Below are 27045 nucleotides of genomic sequence, written 5' to 3'. Positions count from 1 at the left end.
TCAAGATTAGTGCAACATTTACATTTTCAAGCAGCATACAGACCTAAGGAATTCAGGATTTCTCTAGCTCTTAACTGAAAGAACAAGAACATATTTGTAAATGACAGTGGCAATGGGAGACTTTCCCAGAGACTGGTCCTGAGGTCTCCTCTGGGTGCTGCCACACAGCACCAGGATCTGGCTTGCCAACATTGCTTTCTGTTGTGATTCCGTGGTCTCTTCCCTGTGCTCCATCCCTTTACATTACTATATCAGACTGCCTTTGTCCCAAGTGGCTCAGAAAAAAACTAAGCGTTTGTATTATGCTCCAACATAGGGCCATTTTCTCCAGCTGTTTTTTAGCTTGAGGTTTTGAGCAGTTTTTGTTTGGGGTTTTTGTTTGTCTCTGGGTTTTCCTTGTTTTTTGTTTGTTTGTTTGGGTTTGTTTGTTTGATAGATCTCGGGTTTTGTTTTTCTTTTATTAACAGTGAAGAGACAGTAAGCAGGATAAGCTGATAGTTGCCTTACCTTGCTCATTTCTTTATGGAAGTTCTCTTCTAGGCCGGCTATACTCTGGAATGTGTTGACATAGAAACCAACACGACTGCCAAATGAAAAACAAGACAGAAGAACTTAATGGACACAATGCTCTCTCAAAACCTTTCAATCCTGCCCCTTCTGCTACCTCCCACCCACCATTCCCATGCAAACTCAACTCTGTCAGGTACGGCAGGTGTGAGAAGAGAGGGTGGCAAGGAAATGGAATGACAGAGCAAAGGCCAGGCACAAGACAAACATGCCCAGGGGGAAAAGGAGACCAAGCAGGACAGGATCTGAATTTATGCTGGCTAAAGGGAGAGGGAGGTATAGGGTGGGGAAGAAAAAAAAGAGAGAAAAAATATAAAAGAATGTTAAAAAAAAAAAAAAAAAAAAAAAAGCAGTAGGAAAATGGAAAGAAAAAAGTATAAAGGCAGACAGTGCTGGGAGAGCTGGGGGAATTAGCAGGGGGACAGATATCAATTCATCCAGAAGTCCCTTAGCACCAAGGAATCAAAAAAGCATGAACGGTTTGCTTCAGGGACAGAAAGAGTAAGAAAGCAAAGGATAGCACAGAGGAACAGGGAAGCAGAAGGATCAGCTGGATAGCAGGAGCCTGTGAAAAACCTGTGGCACCTTAAAATCCCAGCAGCTGCCTGTCACCAGCCTGCCAGCTGCCAACACAGAGTGCTCCACCAGCACCCAGCCAAACAAGCAACAGCAGGGGGGAGAGGCTGTCCAAGGCAGCAGCATCATGGCTCTGCACAGGGAACCACCCAGATGCCTGTGTCCCTCCCAACTCCTTCCCCAGCCAGGCCTGCATGCTGCTGTGAGCAAGGAGCCCTGGCTCAGGCTGGGTGGAAAGGGGAGTGAAGGCAGACATCAGCACTTTGCTTTCTCACCCTGCTGCTGCTCACTTTCTCAAGCCTCACAGACCAGCACTGTCAACCTGGACATGAACACTGCATCTAAAAATAAGAAACTGGGACACTGCTAGGAAGATTTTGCCAGTTTTCCACTGTGACATCCCCATAAATCAGTTTCTGTTGCCCTGCAGTTCATCCCCCAAGCTAAATGTTGGTCTTTGTTTCACCTCCCTTTTCATCACCACAGTCACGAGTATGGCAAACTCATGTTCTCTCAAGTCTCTCAAGAAAGCTGAGCAGAGTTGGCAGGGCAAAGGGATTAAGCAGACAAAGCAGAGAAATACAGTTGCTCTTTGTGGTAAAATCATGTTTTTCAGAAAAATCATGAAGTAAAGCACAAGAGTAAACCTGTGGCTACAGGGAATCCTAGGACAGATTGAGATGATCCAGAAAAAAAAAGAGCAGACATCCAGTCCAAGCTAAGAATTGTGATCCAAGAGCTTGGATATTCATTTCCTTCCATCCAGCCCTTGGGAAAACTTCTAGCACTCACCTATTCCATAGTGAAGGCAGTTCCTCCTGCAGATCAACATTCATCTCTTCAAACACCTTCTGAGCTTTAACTAACTCTTCTTCAGCCTTAGTAACAGAGAAGGGAGATTGTCAGCTCCAGCACAGACAAGTACCCTGCAGGGCTGGAAAAACTGTGACTCTTTTGACTTTTTGGATGACCAGGCAAAATTCTGGTATGAGGTAACCAGCATCCCAAATTAGTCTCCTAGGAACCAGGGTTACACCATAGGTGACCCTTCAGGTTGAATGTGTTCTTGCAATGGATTTCCCCATTTATCTCTCATTATCCCATTATCACTCAGCAAGTGATTCAAACAACCACTAATGTGTTTCAAGTTCTTTGAATTTCCCTGACTTCAAAAACTGAATGGAGTTGGCCAGGCAGTTCAACCTCCAGCTGGGATACAATGAAGGTAATAGAGGCCTCTGCCCCTTGACAGATCTCAGAAAGAGTTGAAATCCATCACAAATGGCATTAGAGAAGAATCCTCCCTCGTGGGGACTCTCTGCTGAGGTAAGGTCATGCCAAAGCCCCACCTCTTATGAGGAAGAGAGGAGATCTGCATCCTTGGTGGATACAGCTCCCCCACAAAGCTGACTGGAGAAGCAAGGAAGGGTATGCAAAGCATGAGCTGTGCCAGCAGGAGGCCAGGCTGCAGGGCTTCAGCAGCATGTCTTGGTTTCAGTGGTCTCACACAAGTGCAATCCCTGGCTGGCTGTCAGCCCCAACACCAAAATGGATCTCCTTCTCCCAGATGAGTTTAAATCTCATCTGTTCATTGGACCTAGACACAGACAGATCCCAACAGTGATGGACGAATTCTGTCAGGTTTCAGTGACAAAAAGGATGCTCCCAGTTCTGTTGCTGACAGCAGACATCAGCAACAAGCACATGCCCTTTCCTACACCTATCCTAGGTGACCTCTTTCTCTTTTCAGTGCCCTGACCTAAAGTTTTCTAAGTAAAATGTTTCTATCCTGTAATCTATAGCAGCTCAGCATTCCTCCATGCAGTGGGATGTAGAACGGAAAAATCCCTGCAGGAGCAATTTCGAAGGTTAGCACAAGTGCCTATATATGTGACAACAGCAGGAATTTCACAACACTACAGGCTTCTGCAAAGAGCCCACAAGCTATAGAAGCTGGATCTCCCTTCCAGCCTGCAGTAAGATTCCTACACCTTCTATGAAATCAGATTTTATCTTCTTTGTGTCAGCTTAATTTAAAAAACCCAGCTTACTGCTCCTTAGTGACAGTTAAATACAACGACAGGAATGATGGGAGAAAGGGCTTAAAAATACTTTGCAGTTCAGAATCCTGTTCTTCATAGGAATCACTCTCCATTATATAGGGTAGAATCCTTTCACTCTCCATTTCTCTCCTAACTCAAACCACAGGAGCTCCTACTTTACAGATAGCTTCACCTGTCAAAGGGTTGCTCGTTGCTGGCAGAGGCAAGGCTAAGGCTCTGTACTCAAGACCAGGGGAAAAGTTTCCCCCAAAAGAAGACACATCTGGGAGGTATTCAGAAATTAATAAGACCTGGTGAGGAACAGGCAAGGGGAAAAGGGGTCATGGTGCTTCCACCCAGAAACCCCTGTTTCGCTGCTACACTCACTGAAAAACTCAACATTTCAAAAGGGTTTGCACAAAACAAACAAAAAGTCTTTTAAACAGAGACACAGTTTATGCTGAATGAGAGACAATGATCACAAAGACTCACTCTGCCTTAAAGTATCTTTATGAATGAATGAATGTTTCTAATGCAACCATTTTAAAAGGAGTAAAAAAACCCCAAAACCCAGCAAGTCCACCCTTTGGCTTTATCTTATTCTAACTTCCAAACTATACTGGAACCAGAACCAACCCAGGAGATGTGAAAGCTGGGTGATGAGGCGTCATTGAATGCTGTTAGTTTTTCAGACGTGGTGAGTATCATTAACATTCTTTCCCTCTCTCCTTTACCTGTTTATATAAGGTCAAAGAACCTAGAAAGCAATGCATGAATAGTGTGACATCCCGAGGCAAAGGCAAAATCAACAACAGGCAACGTTCACTCTAGAGTAGTTGTAGGAATCAGGGATCCATCCAGGGCCTGTGGCTCAGCTAGTGCTCTCATCCCCAGGTAGAGCATTGAATTAATTCTTCAGTCCTTAGTCAGCCCAGGAATCTCCTCACCAGTGAGATTCATTTTGCTTGGAAGCCAGAATCCTGGCACTTGATAGCCCTGGCTGCTTCCAGCCAGAGCCAAAGCCAGACATCAGCCTGGCCACTAGCCCTTCTAGAGAAAAAGCCAGCTCAGGAATTGAGGTGGGGGAAGGCAGGGACAGGTTCCAGGGCAGAGCCCACTGCCACATCTGTGCACTTTCTGTTTCAGCTGCTGTCCTTGCCACCCTGAGGGGAAACCAAGGCAGAAAGACTTAATGCCTACACCCATGAAATGTGATCTCAGAAAACCTTTCCTCTCCCTACCTGAAAGGGGGAAGGTTTGAGCAGGAGATGGACAACAAATGCCTTCCTGACCTTACACCTAGGCAAAGCTCAGAGTGCCAAGCATAACCAGTTCAACTGTGGCAGGGGGCAATTTTGCCACGCTGTTTCTGCTACTACCACACATCTCCTGAGTGTCTGGTTATGTCCAGCTTAGTGCTTTCAGGCCATCTGATGACCATTTCATTTCAAAGACTATGCTGTGAACTGTGGTAATTAGGCACTGCTCAGTAAATAGTTTGGATATCCAAGAGGCAGGGATAAGGAAGAGAGCAGGAAGATTCCCTCCAGTCCCAACCAGACCTGCATCTCAGGACTCAACTTGCTGACTTTCTCCTACAGACAGAGATATTGTTCTGTTATCACTGCAGCACCAAGGATGTTGCTTTTCAGTCTGCATTAAATATGTCAGCAGAGCTTAGTCAAAAGGCAAGAATGTGCTGTTCTAAGCCATTTTCCTCTTTGTTTCAAAAAGCACAGTCACTGACATTTCTAACTGGGAGTGTGCAATAGCAACTCCCACAGCAGACTAAACAAAAAATCCCCACTGTGGTGTTTCTGTTAGTATCTGCTAAAGGCCAGTAGTGTGTGCACTGAAGGGAGGGACTTTGCTATACAGTAGAAACACCTATCTCACTGACCCCATTTTTGCATGGAGTTTGTAAAATTATCAGGCAAGAAGAGACAGCAACACAGCTGCTGGTAAAAGGAGACTTTTTTTAGGCTTAACATTCTGAAGCTTCTCAAGAAATCAAGCGTCATCAGCCCTCCCAGTTTTATCAAGAGGTTAATGAGATTTAGGACTGTCGTTAACACCTTCAGTCTTGAAATCACACAAATGTAAAAACTGAAGCCTTTTTTAGCCTACCTACTAGTTTTTGTAGAGGCAAGCTAGAAAACCTACAGGTTCAGAATAAAACTAATGTTCTTTATTGGGGGGGAGGTTAGTTTCCAACCAAAAGTAAAATTAAGATAAAGAAAAAATCAAAGAAAAAGAAAACCCAAATAGAAACAAAAAATCAAGGTAGGCAATAGCATTACTTAGCTGAGGAATAAAAGGGACTGTTTTGTGGTCACCAAAAATATTAATGCCATTTATTAGGAGATTAACTCCTCCACATGATAGTGGGAGGAAAGATTACACAGTCCCTTGCACATGCTGTAGGGCAAAGTCACCCAGCACTTATGGGATGACCCAGAAATTATGGAGTGACTCTTTGTAGCCGCCTAAGATCTGTGAGCAATGGATGAGGGGGCACTCACAGGTACTGCTTCTCTGGGCAGTCTGTGCATGCTGCTATTATAGCAGTCACCACAGCCAAGTCAGAAGAGGAAAAATGCCCAAGAGATGATAGATCTATACATTTATTTGTGACTTGAGAAACTTCCCATACCTGTTTTCTAGTCCTCCAGAAATACCACCAGTCAAACAGACCAGTCAAGAACCACAACTGTGCAGGTAGTTCCCAGCAGAGGCACAGGAAAAGCCCCCGGCAGCCTGCCATGTGTCCTTCTCCCTTCCATCAAGAATGAATTCATATTTCCTCCCTTTGCTCTGCACCATCAGCAGGGCTGCTTACAGATGTTCTTTCCCCAAGCTTTACTGATGTGGTAATGGAGTCTTTTCCCTGATCCAAAGTCATGAAGTGACTGAAAAACCCAGGGGCTTCATAAGGTGACAGGCATTCCTAAATTGCAATTCATTCCATGGACAAGGAATGTGAAGACATAGGAGCATTTGAACGAGAACAGATGAGCTCACCAGGAACTTGTGAGCAGGTAATTGGTGCTCTCAAAGTCTGGGTAAGGATTTATTATCCCTTGCTCATTGAAAGCATTTCCTTCTCACTGTCTTCTGACAATTCCCTCTTACCCCTTAAGGTGTTCCAATGGAAACACTGATCGAGATTTCATCAGAAAGTCACACTGCTATGCAAGTAGGACTGAAATTTTTATTCCCTGCAGTTCCTCTGAGCGGCTCATGTCCCTCAAGATGCTATAACCTAAGTTCTGCCAGATGACACCACCTTGACGTCAGCCTGGAAATGTTCAAATACACCACACAGGGTGCAAATTATCTGATCTAGGCCCATCTCTTCTCCTGTGCAGATCGAAATTGTATCTAAAAAAAGCCATGACAGTCAGGACAGTGCCCATTTGGGAAAAATGGACTTTACCACAGGAGAACGTTGCAAGCTAACTCAGCAGCCACAGAAATCACAATGTTTTGTGGTTTGACTCAATGACATGAATCCATAGGCAAATTTTTCAGCATTTCCTTTTTACAAAACAGCAACAATAAAAATTGACTGCTTCTCTTAGAGCAAAATGGAAGCAGTAATTGTTCTACAATTTTTCTACACCACACTCTGCCTCAGAGTTATTCCAGAGCCTTTCTTCATCCACATTTCATTTCAGGGGGAGAAAACAACAGTCCAGTATTAACACACCTGACTAGAAATCAATCAGGCAGGCACAGATCCATTCACTGGTCAGCAACTTCCATGTGCCCACTGTGGCTAAGCAGTGTCAAGGACACAGTTATCAGAGAGGACTAGAGTGAACGTTGCCTTGAGATTACTTGCATGGTACAATCTAGAGCCCAAAATAGCGCATGCAGGGTTAGAGCCAGGTAGATCAGCAGTCACCTGATTTCGGAGCAGATTAGTTTGTGCAACGAGGTGAGCTTGTAGCTTCCCTTGACACCACTGAGGCGCAGCTTTCTCAAGCAGCGAAACAGGCTGGGGGAGGGAGCATGTTTGAGTGGAAAAAAAAAGAAAAAAATAAACAGAGAACAAGAGAGACACAAACACATATCTTTTAGGATAAAAAAATTAAAATCACAACAGAGAGTGTATTTAGAGGCTGGGCCGAACCAGTATCACCAAGGCAAGAGAAAAAAACAAACATCCTGGGACTGATCAGCTATGAATCCTTTGAAGCATGCCAAGTTTAGCAGTAATTAATGTTCCCATGTGGGCTGGATACTGCAGACCAGCCAGGCAGCTGTAAGAGCAACAGATACAGTTGTTAGTGACCTAGCACACAGACAACCCTACTCCAAGACATGGCTGTGAAGTTGGAGCTCCTTAAAGAGAGGTCAGGATTAATTAACCATCATAATTATTTGCATGCAACAGCTGAAAGTCTATAGTGATTTATTTTAATAGCAAGATGTAAGTTTAGCAATAAGTGGTAGGGGTCCTGGGTGGGAAAAGAACATCCATATATTAGAGAAGAATAAAAGAGACCATGCAGTGCCAAAAAGTATTTGCACTGCTGTTTCTGTTACTATACCATAAAACCTTAATCAAGTCAGTTCCCACTTGTATCCTGTGTCAGAAACATGATTTCTCTTTCCTAAGGGTCTGTCATCACATTCCAAAGTAACTTACACTAGACCTCCTTCAAAGGTCACAGGAGCAAAACTCCAGGCACAGAAAGAGAGAGGTGAACTACCTACAGCAGCTGAGTGCATGCTGAGCCCTGGCTGCTGCCCACAGCCCTGCAGAGCTGCGTGACAGGCTGGGCAGTGAAAACTGCCCTCTTGGGAAGGCCATACATACAGAACTCCTTGGAACTTGCTGCTCCCATCTTTGCAGGATCAGGACAGTGCAACGTGTCACGTATTATCCTGTGCATGAGCTCATGGCCTAAATTACAGAGAGTGGAAAGATCTGACCCAGTGCACATTCTGGCTAACAAGAAGAGTTTGATCAGTACTGAGACCCTTTCACAGGCTAAATCATGAATAGAGCACCAACTCCTGACTTTCAATATTTCACTCTTTGAACTGCACTTTTTCCCATACCTGTGGTATCATCTTAGCTGAGCATTTGGGGCAACAGTGAGTGCAGCAGTGATAAAGGTAACCAACTTCTGCTGCAGAGCACCAGCTACCAACCTGAGCAGACCAATTCCTACAAAAAACATTTCCATGCAGCAAAGATCCTGCTGGCATGTACCAATAAAATAACATGCCCCAGGGAAATTCTGCTCTTACCCCAAACACAATGAATTACTGCTCTGAACTGAAGGCACAACCAGCTGGGCCTCATGCCTTGCATACAGAATCAAGACACAAGTGATGCAATGACACTTGGGCCATCCATTTCTCTCCACTTTTGTCTGTCAAGGTTAATCACAGTGCATGCTGTGCAGTGTAGATGACTGATGACTTGCAGCTTAACACCAAAAGTACTGTGGCCACTAAATGCACATCTCTCACTTGGGGTAGAGATGCATCTTAATTTCTTCTATGCAGAGAAAACACCAGCATCTCTTACATAGCTCATATTCCTCCCTACCAGAAATAACCCTGAGCAAAGGATGACAATGCTTGTCAGTCTGGTTAAAAGACACAGATACAGGGTCTTTCTCTCCTGTACTGCTTCTACCCTGAAGTGTCACAATCCACCACAGCTCACATTGAAGAGAATTAAAGATGTCTTCCCAGCCCCGGACTATTCTGTTTTGTCAAGAAGTGTCCTGTGAAGGGAAGCACATGGGTTCAAATACACTTAGGGTACAAGAGGAATCCATAGCTCATTTTAGGGGCAGTATTCAATCCAGGCACTTCCTCTAAAACAAATTTAGCACTATTACCTTTCTTCTGTTACATTAAAAAAAATGTAAACTTCATTTTTAATTAAAATAAATCTCATTTAAAATAAAATTCTTCACTTGAATATTGGACAAGCCCTGGATCAAGCTATTTACAGGAAGGAAAGAAACCTGACAAGAGAAAACTCTTATTTTTTTGCTTTCAACCATATTTATTATCCAGTAATTGTGACCAACAGACAACAGAATACATTCATCAAGTGTGCATAGAGTGCATTTCCATCGATGTACCTGTCTCTCATACTCCTAAGGGTCTCTCTCCTAGGATATCAGAGAACTTCACAAACACAACCAGCCTCAAGTAACACTCAAACATTCTTACCACTGCTCTAGGATGGGGACACAGAGTCCCAAGAAGCAGACAAACCGTAACATTTTTCTGGAGCATCGCAAGATTTTGCTTCCCTAAGGGGCAAACAGGCTTTTCTGCCAGAGGTGACAAAACCCATGCCCAAGCATCTGGCCACTGAGACATGCAGACTGATGATGGTGGGTCTGAACCAACCCAACAGAGGCCATCCTGCCCTCCAGGAAAACTAAACAAATGAGAAGGAAATACCTAGCAAAACCTCACCAGGTTCACAACACCTCAATGATCTTAAAGGTCCTTTCCAATACAAATGAATTCTATGAAAACACAATGAAGAGGTACAGGTGAACTTAAAAGCTGCTCAGTAGGGAAATGCAGACCTTCCAAAAAGAAAGGAAGGCTGCATATCCTCCCGATTGCTTTACCTTTGCGATTTTGGTTTCATCCTTCTTCTTTGCAGTTTGCAGGGCCTCAAAGTGGTGTCTGGCACTGTCGTAATCCACAAGCTTCCTTCCTCGCTTTGCGATACGAGACTAGAAAGACGGAGAAAAGAGTCACACCAACCTTCCCCAGCAGCCAAAACTGCAAAACCTCCCTGGAAAAAATCCTTCCTCTTCACCCAGCTTCCAGAACACCCCACACTCTGCCCACGCAAGGACTCTCTCTGGATCCTCCACACAGAGAGGAGGCCCTGGGAGCCACCTGTGGCAAGCACCATTTCAGAGGGAGGAGGACAGAGGACCCACCAAGGGAAGGCAATGGGATCCAGCCAACAGGCCCCACCTCGGGGTGGCATGCATGTTTTCAGAACTTTAGCTCCACTGCTTCCCAAGCCCCACAGTGTGCCTGCATCCTACATGTAATGCTTCATTATTTTCAGGGCTTCCTGACGACTGCAGTCAGTCTCTAAATACCCAGCTCACTAGTTTGTGTGGAAGTCTGAAAGATTAAGTTCAACAAAAGAAGGCATTTCTGTTGCCAGCACCGCAAAAACACTCGTCCACATGCTCAGGATATGCCATGGACAACTTTTTGGACCCTGTGACAGAAGCTGCAGACAGTAGTGACTGCAGCCACAAGCAAAGTCTGCTGTCACCAGCATTTAAGCAAGGGAAGTGCAAGGGAAAACCTGCAGCATTGGGTCACCAACACACAATACTGAAACAAAGCAAACACAAGGAGGGAGCTGACTGTGTACTAGACTTAGATTCAGGAATGGAGTCCTGACAAATTCATGGCTGAGAATGCAGGACAAACAGGCCTGTGGCCTTATCCTGTGTTACCCTTCTTGAACTGAGGAGCCCCAGGCTCTCTCTCCCAGCAGAGTTGCACTTTATTGAGCCTCTGGCCCACTGGGCTTCTCTGTTTTAGGAACTATCCGTCCCCTGCTTCCCCCACTGTCTGCAAGCATCCCAGATTATCTGGGTTGGAGCACACGTCTTCCCAGCCTGACCATAACATTTCCCCCCTAGATGAGAGAGCTGGGCCAGCGTGAGTAATCAGCAGTCCAGACACAGGCTGGATAAGAGAGTGAAAAGGCATGGCAAGGAGCCACAAAACGCACAGACATAGAAAGTGCAGAACGAGAAATCAGCACTGGGATTTACTCGCAAAAGCAGAATCCCCTTCTCTCCTGTGCTTGGCAGGGAGCTGTGGTTTCCTCTCCCCAGGCTCCTGCAGATATGCTGCAAAATCACACCCAGGGCTGATTTCTCCACCAGAGCAGCTGGGAGCAGCTCACACATCTCCCACACGCTCCTCTGCACTTCCAGCAAACGCTGCTGCAGCTCTGGGTGAGTCACAGCAGACCTGCAGGACCTCAGCCACATGCACACCCAGACTCTCTTCTAAAAGCTCAGCGCACTCCAAGAGAGGAGTCACGAAGAAGCTGAGCCACCCCACAGCCGAGGTCACTAGAAGACACATCCCAAGCACCACATTGCCAGCCAAGAGACAAGGCACTGGATGGGGCTTCTAGCTGCACAGCAATCTGAGACCCAAGATTATAATGCATCTTGAAAACACACCAGAGGAAACATGGAGCCATCTGGGATTTGAGGGATACCATTTTGCCCCCAGGTCAGCCTGGTAGAGACAGCTGGAGTTTTCCTCACCTCTAACATGGTGAACAGCCACCTCAGGTTTCTTGGCTACCCCACCAGTGAGTTTGATTCAATGTCACCCATCTTTCAAACAAAGGAATTCTTCCATGTTTATGCAGCTCCCAAATTTCCATCACCCACCCCCACTTTCTACTGCAATACAAGGAATTGCTGCAAGGTATAGATACATAGGGTGTGACCCCTCCTGGAGTAACCCCTGATCACAGGGCTGCCTATGATGGCACTAACAGGATTTAGCCCAATCCTGGAAGGCTCCTATGACTCCAGGACAGCCTCAGGTACCCACCACCACCCAAATGTAAAACTCTGTTGACTTCATTACTTTGCAACAAATCCATTTTAATTTGAGCCTCCATAAAAAAGCCAAACCAACCCAAACCATCAGAAAAAAACTTTTGCCCTCCACACCCTTCTTTACTGATACTTCGTTTTACAGCTAGTCGAGTACCAGTTTTAGTGCAGGACAGAAAATTCCACAGCTATTCAGAGCTTAGGCTGTAATTTATCTTCTCTGGCCTCACTGCAGAGACCTGTACTCTCATTGCATATTGTGCAAAATCAACCAAAACTCACTCAAAAATATTCAAGAATTATGCAAGAAGAGTCCTACTCCAAGAAGTAGAGACGCTGACCTGCAAAGAAAGGTTAAAGTACTTTTTGCATTCCCATTAGTCAAGTTAGAGAAGATGGAAAGGCCTTGTTCAGGAGTGAACATCCAATATTGGATAACTTATTTTCTTTAACGCACAAAAATTCCTTACTGAAGGCATGCTCTGTTTTCACATTCCTGTTGTGGATCCCTTTTCAAGTCAAAAAAATCCAAAGGAATTTTTACAGCCACTCAAGTAGAGATGGATTCAGAACATATTAGAATGTAAGAAAAAAACAATGCGTGCATGATCTAACTCATCACATGTTTTAATTACTGGGCCATTAATAAAAACAGGCCTTTTCACAACTAAATTAAAATCCTATTCTCTCCATAAATCAACTTATTGTACTAGAGTAATGCCAGAATTCCAGGAAAAGCAGAAAACTTCATTTTGTGGAAAACAAAAACCAGAAAACTATTACCACAACAACAAAAAACAACTCAAATATTCTGTAAATTACATAAGACTAGAGCTTTTTTTGCCTGCCAATCTCAAGAACTCTAACTTATGTGAGGCCTAACTATACTTCTGTACAGGCAGAGCAATGTTCAACAACTGAATTTCTAGAAGTTTCCACCACTTGACAAAAATATACTTGATTTGAGCACTTCTCACTGCTCTGGGTAAGGAGGATGATGCATCCAGGTGAATTACCCATAAAAACATACTGACCCAAGTTCATACCACTGAAAGTCCATTTTAAAGGAATAGCCAACTCTAGCGAAACAAATCCACATCTTACTGTAAGAACTAACATAAAGCCACTCATTTTAGGAAGGGAAGCAGAGGTGAGTAGTGCTCTCTAAAACATTACATTTACTGCTTTTATGCAGTAATATAAAATTCACCTTTTCTAGGGCGTCATCTGACAACTGAGAAAGAACATTAGTAATAAACACTTTAGTGACCCATTCAGAAGTCAGCTGCCTCTAGCAATATTTTAATATTTATTCATCTTTGCCTACCCATTTTTTCCCATACTTTTCAGACCTATGGGTGAAATTCAGGCTGCTGAGGCCAACTGTGGTGATGTCAACAGAGTGAAACCATCAGTGTCAGAAAATCACGTAGCAAGAATCTTAGTTTGCAGACACAATTACAACTTCAGTACAAAGATCGTAACTTTTCCTTCTCATATAAACAAACATGATTGTTTAGTTCAGAGAAAAAAGGCCAGCATTTTCAGGCATATGTGATGATTTTCATTGCATACCTTTTAATTCATGCACAAAGGCTTTGTGATAGTAATACCAACAGGAACCCATTGTTCTTTCTCAGCATTATAAATCTTACTGCATTTAAAGGTGCTCGGTACCTAACACCTTGAATTTTGGTGGAATTTGGGTGCTCCCACTCTTGCGCTCCTTTTAAAAATCCCAATGTAAAACCTCAGCAGGATTCCAGCAGAATTTAAAAATTCTCAAGATACTCAACACGGAAAACGGTGACACTCAGGTGACCCAGTGCACAGTCAGAGAGGCTGGTAAAATGTGATTTGGACCAAAGCAGTGCCGAAGTCTGAGTCCATAGCAAGCCCCACGTAAACCATCCTGCTGAGGAAGCAGGTTGCACTTCTGACTGAGGCACGCAGCATCACACCCCAAAGAGATCAGCCCTACAGCCTTCAGTGGCTGGAAAGCCACAGCCCTTCCCCACTTCAAACTTCCAGAGGCAGAAGAGCCTGGAAAAATGAAGCAAAGTCCCAGGAGACAAGGATACTGCTGTTCAGGGCTCATTTTACAAGCCTGTGACCTCGTAGATAGAGCACAATCCTCCTGAAACAATAAATACTGACAAACGTTTTAAGAGACATGTGGTGGGGAAAGGGTTGTTTTCACTGGAAAGTAGCCAAGATGATACTTCCCATATGGTGATATCATTACTAGTGTTTCCATATGGTGAAAACATTTCCTGCACTACCTCAAAATGAATAGAGAGGAGATAACTGTGGGGGAAGGGAAGGTCACAGGACATCATTCAAACCCAGGTCCCTGGATACAAGCTGTCTCAAAAAGACACCTATCCAGCATTCTCCCTTCCCTAAAAAAAGCTGGTTACACACACAGCAGGACTTCAAGGATTCACAGAAATCTTCTGTCCACACAAGTCTCTACTTGTAAAGTACATTGGCCACTAACTGCTTCCTCAATGTTTTCTGCTTACAAAGAAGTTACAAGACAAAAGGACCAAAAAAGAGATTGAGACCTTCTGAGCTATTGCTGACACTGCCCCTTTGCACTCTGATGAAATAGGGAATTTCATGGATCCTCCTGTTTCACACTTATATTTTCTCTTCAGCATCTTTCCACTGGATTCTTCACTTTTGTTTTAAGCCCAAAAATAGAACAAAACATTTTCAATTAACCCAGAGCTGCAGAGATCTTGGCCATTTTCAAAGACCTTGGAGCAGTACAGCACACATTCTCCTAAAGAAGATGGGGATGTAAGAAATGGACCTTCAGAGCTTTTATCTGCTGTAACTCTCTAGATCAAACAGTTTAAAGAGAATCTTACTTTAATATCTGGAAATTGGCCAAGGTATGTATCCATGGTCAGAAGCGCCTGATCCACCAGCTTCTGATGGAAATCCGTCCACAGGAGATCATTGTTCTGAAAAATAAAAGTAATGCGTTAACCATTAAGAACATAGGGCTCCAGATTTCTGCTTTTCTCTGTGAGCCAACAATCTTGGGGCCTCAGAGTTTTTAATAAACAGTAATTTCTTTGGAAAATTATTGATAACAGATAACTTGGCAGAAATGAGAAAGCCTGATGCTGCTAATTCAGGTGACCTGTCCAAAGACAAAATGCCTTTGAAGCCCTATCTTACTCCTGCAATGTTAAACTCAAGTCTGTACAATGGAAGATGATTGTCAGGCTGGTTTTGCCTCCTTCTCTCAGCAGCTACAAAAAAGGGACACCTGACAACATAAGGCAGCATTTTCTGGTTTTCATTACAATATGACTTTCTGGAGAATCATAAATAACAGAAAGCTACATTAGCAGTCTTCAGCCCTCACATCACCTGCATCCACAGCCCAATGGAGGCCACAGCCAAGGCTTGCACCCTGAGCTGTGCCCACTTTATCCTTGACCTTAGCTCACGCACAGTAATTTCCTTGGATTAGCTGAAAATTACCCCTCCCTCCTGTTTTTCCAATTGAATAAAGGTTTTGGCTAAAACATTCAGGAAAAATTCCCCCTTTATGCTTTTTATTTGGCAGGAATAACTCTTCTCTCTCGCCTGTCTTTTCACAAGCAAAATATAAACAAGGAATTAAAGGGGGAGGTGGAAATCTGGAAATATTCTTGCAGACCCAAAGGGTAGCTACAGTTACTTCTCAGGATTCATGTCACATTTGACCTCTCAGGCTCAAATTTGCTGAGGGATCAATCTCTCAGGAGGCACCACAGTGGCTCAGGAAGAAACAAGGCCAACAGAAAATGTGAAGCCAAACCAGCTAAAATACAACTCCATTATTTACTGCAACAGCACTTTCTAATGCAAAGTTTCCATGTTAATGAAAAAATTAACCTGGAAACATTCAGGTTTTGTTTGAAATTATCTGCTTTGAAGTCATAATTTCCTGGGCAAGATAGAGATGTTATTTCAGGTGAGATTTTCTGCAGGGGAAAGAAGGGGAAGGAAAGAATCTTCCTCCTGCTCTCTCGTCTACTCCTTTACCACTTCTACAATGCCACAACAGCTGCAGATAAGTCCAGTCCTGCAGCCTCATGGCAAATGAATCCAGGGAGCTGAACTGCCACAGTTGCTGCTCAGCAGAACAGCTGACAGAGAGCAGAGGGTGCTGCCTCCAGCTGGACCCACCACAGGCACACGCCAAGGGGGATCCACACTGCCAAATGACAGGCTGTGCCCTAAGCTCCACAGAAAACACCTGGGCAAGCTGCACAGGTTATCACCTCACCAAAGGATGAGAACAACAACAGTTTGGGGTGACACATGGCTCAGCCAAACAAGGGAGCAACTGAAACAAGGCAGCTGGTGGTACTGCCATGAGGGGCTGTTGGAGCTACACAATTGCCTGCTCTGACTGCTTTAGCCATAGTTTTATCTTTCTCTTACACAGAACATAAGCAGTACACCCAGTTGACCCTACTGAGTTTGTTTTGGAATCCTCTGTCCCCATTTAGCCACTCTGGGGGGGAACAAACATCTGGGCATAAGTGTATGGTTCTGTGTAATGTACAAACACGTGGCAAGAATCTCCTACAAAAAACACAGGCCACATCCTTTCAGCCTTCCTTTCTTCACAGTGCTGAGTTTGTCTCCAATTTTTCTTCAAAGTCATGTGCCTGAAGATATGTGATGCACAGACACAGCTTCCCAAACCCATCTCTGCTGTCAGAGCAAGTGTGGACATCCCCACATCCTGGACAAAGTCTTACCTCTGCTATTTTATTTGTGTCATCTCTCCCAGGCCAATCTGGCTCATAAACTTCCTGTAAACACTCTGTCAGCTTCTTGGAGGCCTCGTGCATAGCTAGAAAAGAAGAGGGAACTGTTCAGACAAAGAAAAAAATGATGTGTTCCTCACAGTTTAACCCTTATCCTGAGGAATGCAGACACAAGAGCATTAAAGCAGATGCTGAGCTCTTCCTCACTAAATGCCTGACCCTGGATGACACAGAGATGGAAAGTAACCAGAGGGAGAAAGGAACCAAGGGTGCAGTTGCATCAAGCCTTTTGTATTTGTCCTCCACTAGAAGAACATGTGAAGGTCCAACTGCTAAGACAGCACCACATGTTTGGCATTAAAGCAAAACCCCATTCCATCCCAGCTGGTCCCAAAGGATTCTGAAAGATTCTTCCCCCCAACAAAGCTGGCCTGTCCTGCAACTCGTGCCTGGGGAAACACCAGGAAGGGGGAGGCTGCAGAAAACTCACTGTGTAGGGAGGCATTAGAGGGGAACAAACCTCTGTTTGTGCACACCTTACCTTTGACAGAAGCCAAATAAGTTCGGAGGTCCTTCTGCAGCCTTGTGCCTTCAGACTGTGAACATAAGGAGATCATCAGTTATACTCTCAGCTAAACAGAGTATAAGAGGCACTCAAGCTTTTCTAATTAAAGAAAACTGGTCTTGCAGACAGGTTACACACCAGTTCTATGATCACATGAAACCTCAAGCTATCACATTTTTGCATTTTTTTACTCCGTGTTCTAGGAATTTATAGGACTTCTGCAGCAAATGAAACCATAACTCATCTCTTGTTCTCTCTTTCAGTCAGTTCCCAATGCTTCCCCAGACTAGGAGACTTTGTTTGTAAAACTGGCAAGCTCTTTCTGATCCTTCATTTCCTTTGCTGATGGCAGTAGGAAAAGAACAAATGTGAACTCATCCAGAACTTTCGAGGCATGGAAAACAATTTGGGCCATGCTGTTAGAAGCAGATGGATTTCTCACAAAGCTATGCTATCACTGCCACTTCAACAGCTGGGCAGATATAGCCTCTGCTAAGAGAGCACAGCTGCACTTGGAGCACAAAGGATCTCAGCATGAGCTCAGTTGAGACAAGAGGTGCCTGAGTGGTGGGGAGAGCTGATGGGAAACATCTGCTTTTGAAGTCAGTAGCTCTGAAGCAGCTGTTGAAAATGTCGTGTGAGCTCCCTGTCCCTGGAGTTGGCTTCAGCTGTCAAAATTGATTATGCTGGGGTGCCCCACCGATGGGGCACAAACTGGGAAGGAGGGAGAACAACAGCAGGCTGTGAGGTGCAGTGGTCTCTTTTCTGCATTCTTGTTTTGCACAAGATATACAAAGTCTCACAGTGGATACATCATCATCCTGCAGCTGTATAATTTTTAAGAATAACTAAATTTGAACTCACGATTTGGAAGTTATCAAAAACTATCAGTAGGGAAGGTCCTCTGCAGAACTTGCCCACTACACACTACAATGTTTGGAGCATTAACATTCAAAACTGTAGCATCTAAAGTCAGAAGCCACCTCTAAAATTGTGTCCATGCTAGCCCTAATTCTGCCACAGCAACAAATGACACAAGCCAAACTGAGAACTCCTCATGTCTCAGTACCCAGTTCCAAAGCCATGGAGACAAAAGTATCCTCTGAGCAGAAAACCAGCACCACAATTAAATGTCTAATCAATATTTTTAGATAGATCACCTGAAAAATCTACAAGCTGGGGCTGAAAATTGGAGCATGCAATTGCAGCAATGCAGAATCAGCCTCCTGTGTTTTCCAGGCTCACCAGCATCTGCAGTGGTCTCAGTCACCTCTTGCTGATGTTTAAACTCAGAGTTAGAGCTGATCTGTCATCATGGAGTTACCTAAGCCTCTTAAAAGTACTGAGCCTGACAGAGAGAGTGAACAGACCTTACAGCCTGTAAGATCTGCAAGCAGATTTTCAATGAGAGACACACGTTCGGACTTTTTCCCTGACTCCCGTTTTCCCAGCTCTCCTGGGTATCTGTGCTTCCTGTCCAGTTCCCTCTCTGAATTTCTATTGATTTTTTTCTTGTTCCACCAGTAAAGCAGGTCCCTTTGCCATAAAGGCTTTTCTTAAAATTATTTTAAGCATTAATGCTTTCCCATAAAACTCTGGGGTAACTTTAAGACCATTGCTTTCTCTCTAGGCATGCAGCACCTGCTTTCTTCGAGCAGCCTATAGTGAGCTGGCATGTACTGCCACAAGTCTGCATAAATCATAGAGTCATTAAGGCTGGAAAAGACCTCCAAGATCACCAAGCCCGAACTTTGAACATCACCATGCCCACTAAACCAGTGCCACATCTATATGTTTTCTGAACACTTCCAGAGACGGCTTCTCTGTTCCATGCTCTCTTCAAAACACCTCTCAAAATGCAGTTAGACACTATCAAATACTATACAAAACAGAAACTTTCAACACCCTTGAGTGCACATTTAAAAGACGTTTCCTAAACCAAACAGTAAAAAAAAGTAAGGAAAAGAGTCAAACTGGAAGCAGAAAAACAAATCCACTTCCCAGTTATCAAAGAGTTGAAGGGTGTGCAGAGGGTATTTACAGAGGTATGGCTCAGTATGAAGATTTTTAAACACAGTAATGTTATCTTGTTTGAGCAGATATTGCCATTCTTGCAATCACAGTGTAATTCATGCCCATGAGCCTGTAACACAGCCAGGTATAACATGAAGGACAGTGTACAGATGGATATTTAAAAATAAAAGTGCTATGCTTGGAAGGCTGGAAGACCTTTCTCCCTTCCCGAAGACCTAATGAACCACCTATTACTTACAGCTCTGTGAAAGAAAAACACAAAAGTGGTTTGAATATGTTTCTGTGCTTTCTTATCTTGAAATCAAGCCCTACCTAAGTATGTGATTTTCTGTAGAGCTGTTTCTTGGGAGTAGACAGGTTTCCTAAAACCCTTTTCCCCCAGTCTTAAAAAGGAATTATTTCATCCTAATATCAGACTGCAACCCCTTTACATAACCTCTCTGGTTTTGCAGTTCTAGTGGGATCTGCAGAGATGTTCGCCATCTGAGGGGGCAGGAGGTAACATCCTGTTCCAGATTAGATTAATGTAGGGCTGGAAGAGCAGACTGTGTAATTACAGGGAGGGGAAGCATTGAAACAACAGCTCCAGGTAAGCCCCCACTCAGCAAAACTTCAGAACTGTTAAGACATACAGCATGAACAACTGGTGAGAAGTTCCACCCTGGGGTACCACAGGGAGGCTGTTAAGCTTGTTTTGCCACATAGGGCTGGAATGAAAACTGCTGGGTGTGAAGGGTTCTTGTCTGGGAAGAAACCCTCTCTCTGAGCTACTGACTATAATGGGAACCTACTCTGTAAGAGGGAAGATGTAGTCCCCACTGCCTGCCTTGCAGCAGGAGCTGTGCCCAACACAGCGTGGTGCAGGCAGAGGTGGGTGCAGCCTGTGCCAACAGCAGCTTCCCTTTCCTGTGCTTGGTGTGAAAGGCTGCAAACCAGCCCAGAATTTCCACACAAGTGGCATCTCATGAAGGGTATCAAAACCCAGCTGCTCTGCCAGGCAGAAACACACATGGTGCCAGGTGAAAGAGCTGCCATCAGCCTCACACTGTCCCTCCAGTGAGTACTTCAGCACAGGGCAAGAGAAGCCAAAGCCTGGCACACCTCAGACAGGGGCTGGGTTGCACCTTTACAGCAGAACTCTTGCTCCCAGGTCAGCAAGGACAATATGTGGGACAGATCCTTGTGCTAGTGACTGAACACAAGTGACACTGGGAAAGGGAAGGAGGAGGGGGCCTTCAAATGGATGTTTGGGAAGGTAAATAGCCAAACAATCTCCATGAGGGAGTAATGATGGGCAGCTCTGCTGCTTGTCAAGCCTTCAGAAGACACAGGCAAGCCCTGCACCTGCATGGCTGTGTCCAGCTCTTTTGTCAAAAAGCAAACCCTTCTGAGCTAAAAAGTTCTATTCAGGGACCTCAGAGTAGTGCTCTTATATGAACCTGATCGACAGAGATTTAGGAAGTGCAATGCCCTCCCTTATGTCCACTCAACCACTATTTGAGAGAACCACAAAAACCTTGGTTGAGAATGATTAAGTGATTTTTAGACCTGCACTCCATTCCTCAACAGACCACACACAGAAACACTGTGTCAAAGTGGTCCAACACAGTCATTGGAGTCAGAGGAGCCTCTAATCAGCCAGTGAACAAGGTCACTGCCTGCTCACACCCTAGCCAGCTCCACAAGAGAGCAGCGCTGTTCTGTCACCAGCCTGCAGCAAAAGGTCAGCTTTCCTCCAGACTTCCATTCCCCACTGGAGCAGACTTTGTAATGAAAGGTCATGGAAATCTCAAAGGTAACTATACTACACACACCTCATACATATAAAAATATAAACAAGTGTGTATATATGTACATATAGCTGACTTTTTATTCCCCTAGTCTTCAGTTCTGATATCCTAAGAATCCAGCTGACTCACACTCAAGGTTTGCCCTGTAAAACAGGCATTGTTGCATTTATTTTAGTAATAGGGAAACTGAGGGCCTATGTAAAACCAGCAGACCCCAAGCAGGAAATGCAGAGCAGCCTCCAGCTTCTTTGATTACTTATTTAGGGATTTAGTTCATGGTCTCTGCAAAACAGGAAAAAAAAAGTCAGATGTAAGGGATACAAGATGCAGCACTTCTTTAACAGGCTCCTCACTGCACCACTGGAACTCATGGCTTTAGAAATTGAAAAAGCCATCCCAGAAAGCCATATCTAGAAATGTGGATTTGAGATTTTTTTTGTATTTCTCCTTTAAAAAGGTTATTTCTTAATTGCTCAAAAATTATACCAAAAAAGTCACATCTGGTAATGTCATGTTGTCAGAAAGCAGTTAAAATGTATTCTGCTGTGCACAAGAGAATATCATTGCTGGACATGCTACAGACATGCTGCATGAACTTCTGGAGCAATAGCTACCATTGCTGCCAAGAGAACGAGCATTAGTGTCCAGGAAACTGCAATCAGCTCTGGTTACACGTAAGCCAAAGCCAGACTGAAGGATTTTCATTACATTCAGCTGTGGCAAATCCCTACTCAGCTGGTTTCATGACACATAACCACATCTGCTGAGCCTCAACAGACATGATGCAGCTGCCACTAACAGCTCTAGAAAAAGGTCCTAAATGTGTCAGGCCACAAAAGGGTAACAGATTTCTTCAGCACCACCTGAGCTATGCTGCCATAAAACAGAAGCAATGCTTCCCCTAAGACCGAGCACCAGCAAACCCACAAGGTAACTGGTGTTTTCCATTCTGGGAGGCTGAAGGCTCTCGATAAAAAATAAAACACACCCAGCTGAAGAGCTAAACCTACTGCTGTGGAAGTAGGAGGGTGGGGGGAAAATTGCTACACTGTCAAAGTATTTCTGTGTACTAAAGTATTGGGGATGAGGCTGACAGGCAGAAGAATAATGACTCAGGCCTGACACAGTGATTGTGCAAGCATGGGGAGGAAGTCAGATTTAGGTCTTAGCCGTGGAAAGATGTTCCCTTTTCACCATTTGCTTTCTTAGTCTCTTCTGCCCTTCACCGTTCTTAGGAAACTGAAACTGCCTTGTTCCATTTTATTTTTTTATTTCTAATCTGTTTCCCACCCTATCCGTCTTTCAGGGACACAATGTTGCTCTTATATCTCCATTTCCAGCAGAGCAGCAAAAATTACATTAACAAAGCAGCTGCTAACTGAAGAAAGTGTTCTGGTTGAGCTATTTTTTTTCTAAAATTGGGTCTAGAACAAGTATTACTTTTACAGATCTCTTCACTCTCACGACCAGTGACAGGACAGAGGAAACAGGATAAAGCTGAGGCAGGGGAGATTTAGCTTGGGTATCAAGTAAAGTATTCACCCAGAGGGTGGCTGGGCACTGGGATCCCCAGGGCAGTGGTCACAGCCTGGCAGAGTTCAGGAAGTGTTTGGACAGTGCTCTCAGGTACATGGTGTGACTCTTGGGGTGTCCTGCACAGGGTCAGGATTTGGACTTATGATCTTGATGGACCCCTTCCAACTCAGCATCCTCTATGATTCTCTCACTGATTCCATGAAAGGGACCCTGGAAGTCACAATGTCATTTCTCCTAAGTGAAAAGTTATGAGTTATGTGTCACTTCCATAGGCCTGTCATTATTTAATTTAATGGCCTTTAATTACATATTGCAGCAGATGACTGGAAGCTAATACTGAAACCCAGAGTGCAGTTACAAATCACAGATTATCTTACCAGCTGTTTGTTGAAGTTTTGCACACACTGTTCAAACTGCTCATCTTTTGTTTCATCTGCTTTACCAAGCTTCTGAAGGACCTGTGGAGAGAGAGAAGAAAGGAGACTTCAAACACAGATACAGCAAAGCAGAGACAAAGAAACAGCTGCATATTTTTGGTCCTTAGGCTGAGAGAAGAAAAGTTTAAAAGTCACCCTTATTCTTGTGCTCAAAATTTTCAAAATATTTTTCCACACAGTCATAGTTTGAAAACAGATTTACAGATGAGTCAGGAAGAACTCGGACCTCTTACGTTCTGCTGTACTAAAGAGCATGACTGAGGCTTGTCTTTCACTGATCTCATGCTTTGTGCAGACAAGGCTATAGCAATCCAGTTATCTCCAGAACCAGCAAGACACAAACCACATCCCTAATATGCCTTACGTTGTGTAGTTACACTTATCCTGATTTAACAGTAGCCTCTAGTCCAGACAGGGTGGGGTTCTGTTCCCAGAACCAGACCAGCTGGATGGTCCTCAAACACAGAAAGCTGTGCAGAGATCTCAGGGTGGCTGGAGCAGTGAAAGTCCCACCTTCTTTCCACCTTTTGTCACTACGCACATGCTTGACAAGAGCTGGCTGCTGAGAGCCACTGGGGACCTCACACCATTAATCTGTGTGACACTCAGTCCAAGAGTCACTTCAGAGAGTGTAAGCAGCCACCTCCCTGCACAGCACAGCTCCCCACAGCCTGTAAAAAAATCCTTATCAGACTACTTCTCTTATCACCCTTCTCTCTTAGCTCCCTATCTCCACGCAGTTAAGTGGATTGCTCCCAGGCTTAGAACAAAACAGCATTTCATGTTCTGGGCTGGCAGGTACATTCATCTCAAGAAGTCTGGGCAAATCTGTGGGGAAGGGCAGGAGCTATTTGCCATGCCCCAAGCAACTCCAGCTGCAGGGAGACTGGGATATACCCTGCAGCTGGTTAAAGCCAATTATATCATCTGTCTGAATCAAAACTGAAACCTAACCATGCCAAAAAAAAAGGCAAAAAAAAGGTTTCACTTGTCTCACAGGGATCATGAAACCAGACAGTCACAGGAGGTTTTGGAGAGCCAGAGGTGAGCTAGAAAGGGAGCTGAGGGAGCACCTCAACAAGCAAGGCAGACCTGTCTGGAAAGGGCATGACTGCCCAAGAGGCAGAAAGCTCTGGAAAGCTGGAGTGTCCCTTGCTCTGCTGAGCACAGCAGAACAGCCCTTCACCCACAGACCCCAGCTATCATGTTCAGCCCCTTTTGGGGAGAAGACGAATAAGGAGAAAAAAGCAGGTGCCTGTTACTGACATCAGGTCTTCAAGTAAACCATCAGTAACTGTTCCCAGACTCTGAGGAACTACCTGAGAGCCATGACAGTCACCCAAACCAGTTTCCTCCAGCTGCCTTCGCTACCTATGGATCTTCTCAGAGAACATACAGAGAATTTTTCCCTATGCAAGGCAAGGATCAGTCTTTCATGATTAGTCCCCAGAATGGAATTGAAAAGGATCATGCAACAGGATGTAGAATAGAATATTTTCAATTTGAAGTGACCTATAACAATAGTTTAGTCCAACTGGCCATGCACCTACTGGCCCACTCACGTTTTTTTATACTCTTGAGCTGGAGGACAGCTGTTAGGCCTATTTGGCTAATCACAGTTCTCTCCTCCATACATGACTGAATATTCCCATCTCATCCCTGACTACACTAACTGACTGTAGTGCAAGATGTGATAAATCAGTGCAGTCATTCAGAATCCAGCTCCTAAATCCCTTATTTCAGCTGGGATTAAATGTCTAGGAGGGAATCACTGCTTTTTGTTCTCCCTCTGTTCGACAGCTTCTCTTCACCTCCAGAAATTGCTGAGGTATTCCAATGTCAGCAAAAGGAGGAGAAGGGGGACACAGACAAAGAGTCACCAGCTCTTTGTCACCAAGAACTGAATCAAGAACCACCAGAATTTTAAGTACAACCTTCTACAGCTTAAATACCAGCAACAAATACTGCAGCTACAAATGCCTAATGTGCTTGGTAAATCTGTCTACACATCAGGACACAGAAAGCATGAATATTCCCTTCTTCCTCACAAACCCTTGGCACATAAGAGCTTCTTGGAGAGAGAAGAGGCAACGTTGTTTGTACTGGCAGAGTCCTGTACACCAGACACTGGTGTCTCCTGTGCCCATCCACTCCAGCAAAGCAGAGCACATCCCACAGCAATACTGCTGCTGAGGTTACACATTCCTCTGCCATGCCAGCAGGAGAGAAGGATTCAGAATGGCCTCATCTTTCCCATCCATTGGTATGGGTAACCTGCTCCAGATATTGTTCAGCTGCACTCCCCTAGGCTGTCAGATCTATGGAGCAGGGATTTCTCACCTGCTTGGTGAATTTTATGGTGTTCAAAGAACAGGCACACCAACAGCACCCATTACTGATAACAAAGTATGCAAGCTGTAAATTTCAAAGCAGAATTATGTTCTCCATGTACAGATCAATAGGATTACTGAGGATACAAAGGAGATTTTTACAAAAGGCAATGCATCTGTCTGACTAATCAGAAGATGTGATGCTTTCAGGCCTGGAGGGGAGGGAAGGAGAGCATTTAAATGGAGAGCATTTAATTTAAAGTATTAACTGGGAGGAATCTGGAGTATGTCACCAGGGTCAAAGGTTTAGAACAGCCTCAGTGCTTCCTGGTGTAAAACACTGAGCAGCACTCACAGACTATTCATTACAGACTCCATGCCTGCTTCCTTCATATCCAAGGAGGTTATTTCCAGTTCTACTGCCCCTTGGGGAACATGCACACTTAGTCTGGCATCATCTGGCCAGCCAGGGAAAATTTTGTTCCACTGTGCTGAGGTGCTCTGCACAATTCCTTCAAAACACTGGGCACTGCAAAGGGCTCCAGCTCCCAGCCAATCTCTAAGGAAAAAGCTCCTGCTAGAACAGGAAAGCTCAGGTGAGGAGCAGTTCTGAATGACAAGGGAGGAAGTAAAAAGAAACTCTGCATGATTCCACAGTGGTGAATAAGGGGTGGGTGAAACAGATGACTTGGGGATGCCTGCAGAGAAATAAAGCAAGGAAAACAAAACCAAGTACAAGAGAGAGGCTGGGAGAAGTGAATCCCTGGCTACACAAAAAACCCTGCTCTTGCTTCCTACACTACTCCCCATGTGGTAGATGAAGGCTCGTGCTCCATGTCTGCTGGCCCTACAGGCAAGCCCCAGCCATAAAACAATCCCTTTTTTTACCTGCTATGATGCAGCAGAGACACAACAGCCCTGGGCTGCAGCAGGACAGTGGTTATCTCCTCATAATGCTCTGTCTCATAACCAGATCTGCCCCACACAAAGAGCCCAGAGTCAAACCCCAAGTCATCTGAGCAGCACAGGACGGTGCCACAATGCTGGACCTCAAGCCTACTGCCAGCTCCCCCACCAGAGAGCTGTGCTGGCAAGTTGTACTAACAAATCCCTCTGAAGCAGGCAGGGATGGAGCAGCTGGCCTGGGTGTGCTGCTGACTGCAGACATGTCTGTGCTCCCTGCTAATAACCCGTGAGCTCACAGGACAACTCCCTCCCCAGGCTGGTACTGCCGTCATAGGTCAGGCTATTCCGGGTGAGGCACGGCTGCTCCCTCCCTTCCCCTGCGACAGGTTTTAATCCTCCAGCTCACTGCAAAGCCAGATAAAGTTCGGATGGAAACTTCAGGCTCTTTGATAGCTATTAATGGAGCAGATTTACCAGGGCAGGAGACAGGACTCCACCGCAGCTCCCAAATCTCGGGGCAGATCAGAGATGGTGTGATGTGTCAGCTGCTGCCTGGCGGAAAACCACACCACGGACAGGCATGGATCTGGCATTTAAAAGATTAAGCTGCAACCATGGCCAGCCTCCTTGGTCTGCCCTTGACCTCAGGAGTCCTGGCCCTGTGTAAGGATAGGGACCACTTCAAGATGGTGCAAGATAGGGTGCAAGGAAGGAGGGAATACTTTTTGTGAATCTCACAAAACACCTTGTGAAGTGGATTTCAGAGGCTCTAGTGTGGCTAGGGGTTTCAGTCTTGATTTACTTCAGCAGTAGTAAATTGATTTACTATAATTTACTGATTTACAATAACAGGATGGGACTGTCATACTAGCCAG

At 44.7% G+C, this 27045-nt stretch overlaps 1 protein-coding gene across 8 annotated transcripts in view; it reads right to left on the bottom strand.

The window, feature by feature from the left end:
* The window catches only part of BIN1 (bridging integrator 1), an 88228-nt gene that overhangs the window by 26832 nt on the left and 34351 nt on the right, over nucleotides 1-27045 (bottom strand). For 4 of the 8 annotated variants that reach the window (XM_088168237.1, XM_088168240.1, XM_088168238.1 and 1 more), the window contains exons 2-9: nucleotides 22875-22955; nucleotides 17114-17168; nucleotides 16564-16658; nucleotides 14668-14763; nucleotides 9803-9910; nucleotides 7093-7185; nucleotides 1936-2021; nucleotides 508-583 (exon numbers count right to left, since the gene is read on the bottom strand). In XM_088168237.1, the coding sequence (XP_088024363.1) occupies nucleotides 508-583; nucleotides 1936-2021; nucleotides 7093-7185; nucleotides 9803-9910; nucleotides 14668-14763; nucleotides 16564-16658; nucleotides 17114-17168; nucleotides 22875-22955 (690 nt within the window). The remainder of the gene's footprint in view (nucleotides 1-507; nucleotides 584-1935; nucleotides 2022-7092; nucleotides 7186-9802; nucleotides 9911-14667; nucleotides 14764-16563; nucleotides 16659-17113; nucleotides 17169-22874; nucleotides 22956-27045) is intronic. The other 4 variants (XM_088168239.1, XM_014889740.2, XM_088168241.1 and 1 more) reach the window with 1 other exon arrangement.

The sequence above is a fragment of the Sturnus vulgaris genome, chromosome 7 (genome assembly GCF_052056855.1).
Source record: "Sturnus vulgaris isolate bStuVul1 chromosome 7, bStuVul1.hap1, whole genome shotgun sequence".
In the NCBI taxonomy this organism is placed as follows: domain Eukaryota; kingdom Metazoa; phylum Chordata; class Aves; order Passeriformes; family Sturnidae; genus Sturnus; species Sturnus vulgaris.
This window is presented reverse-complemented; position numbering and strand designations above follow the sequence as displayed.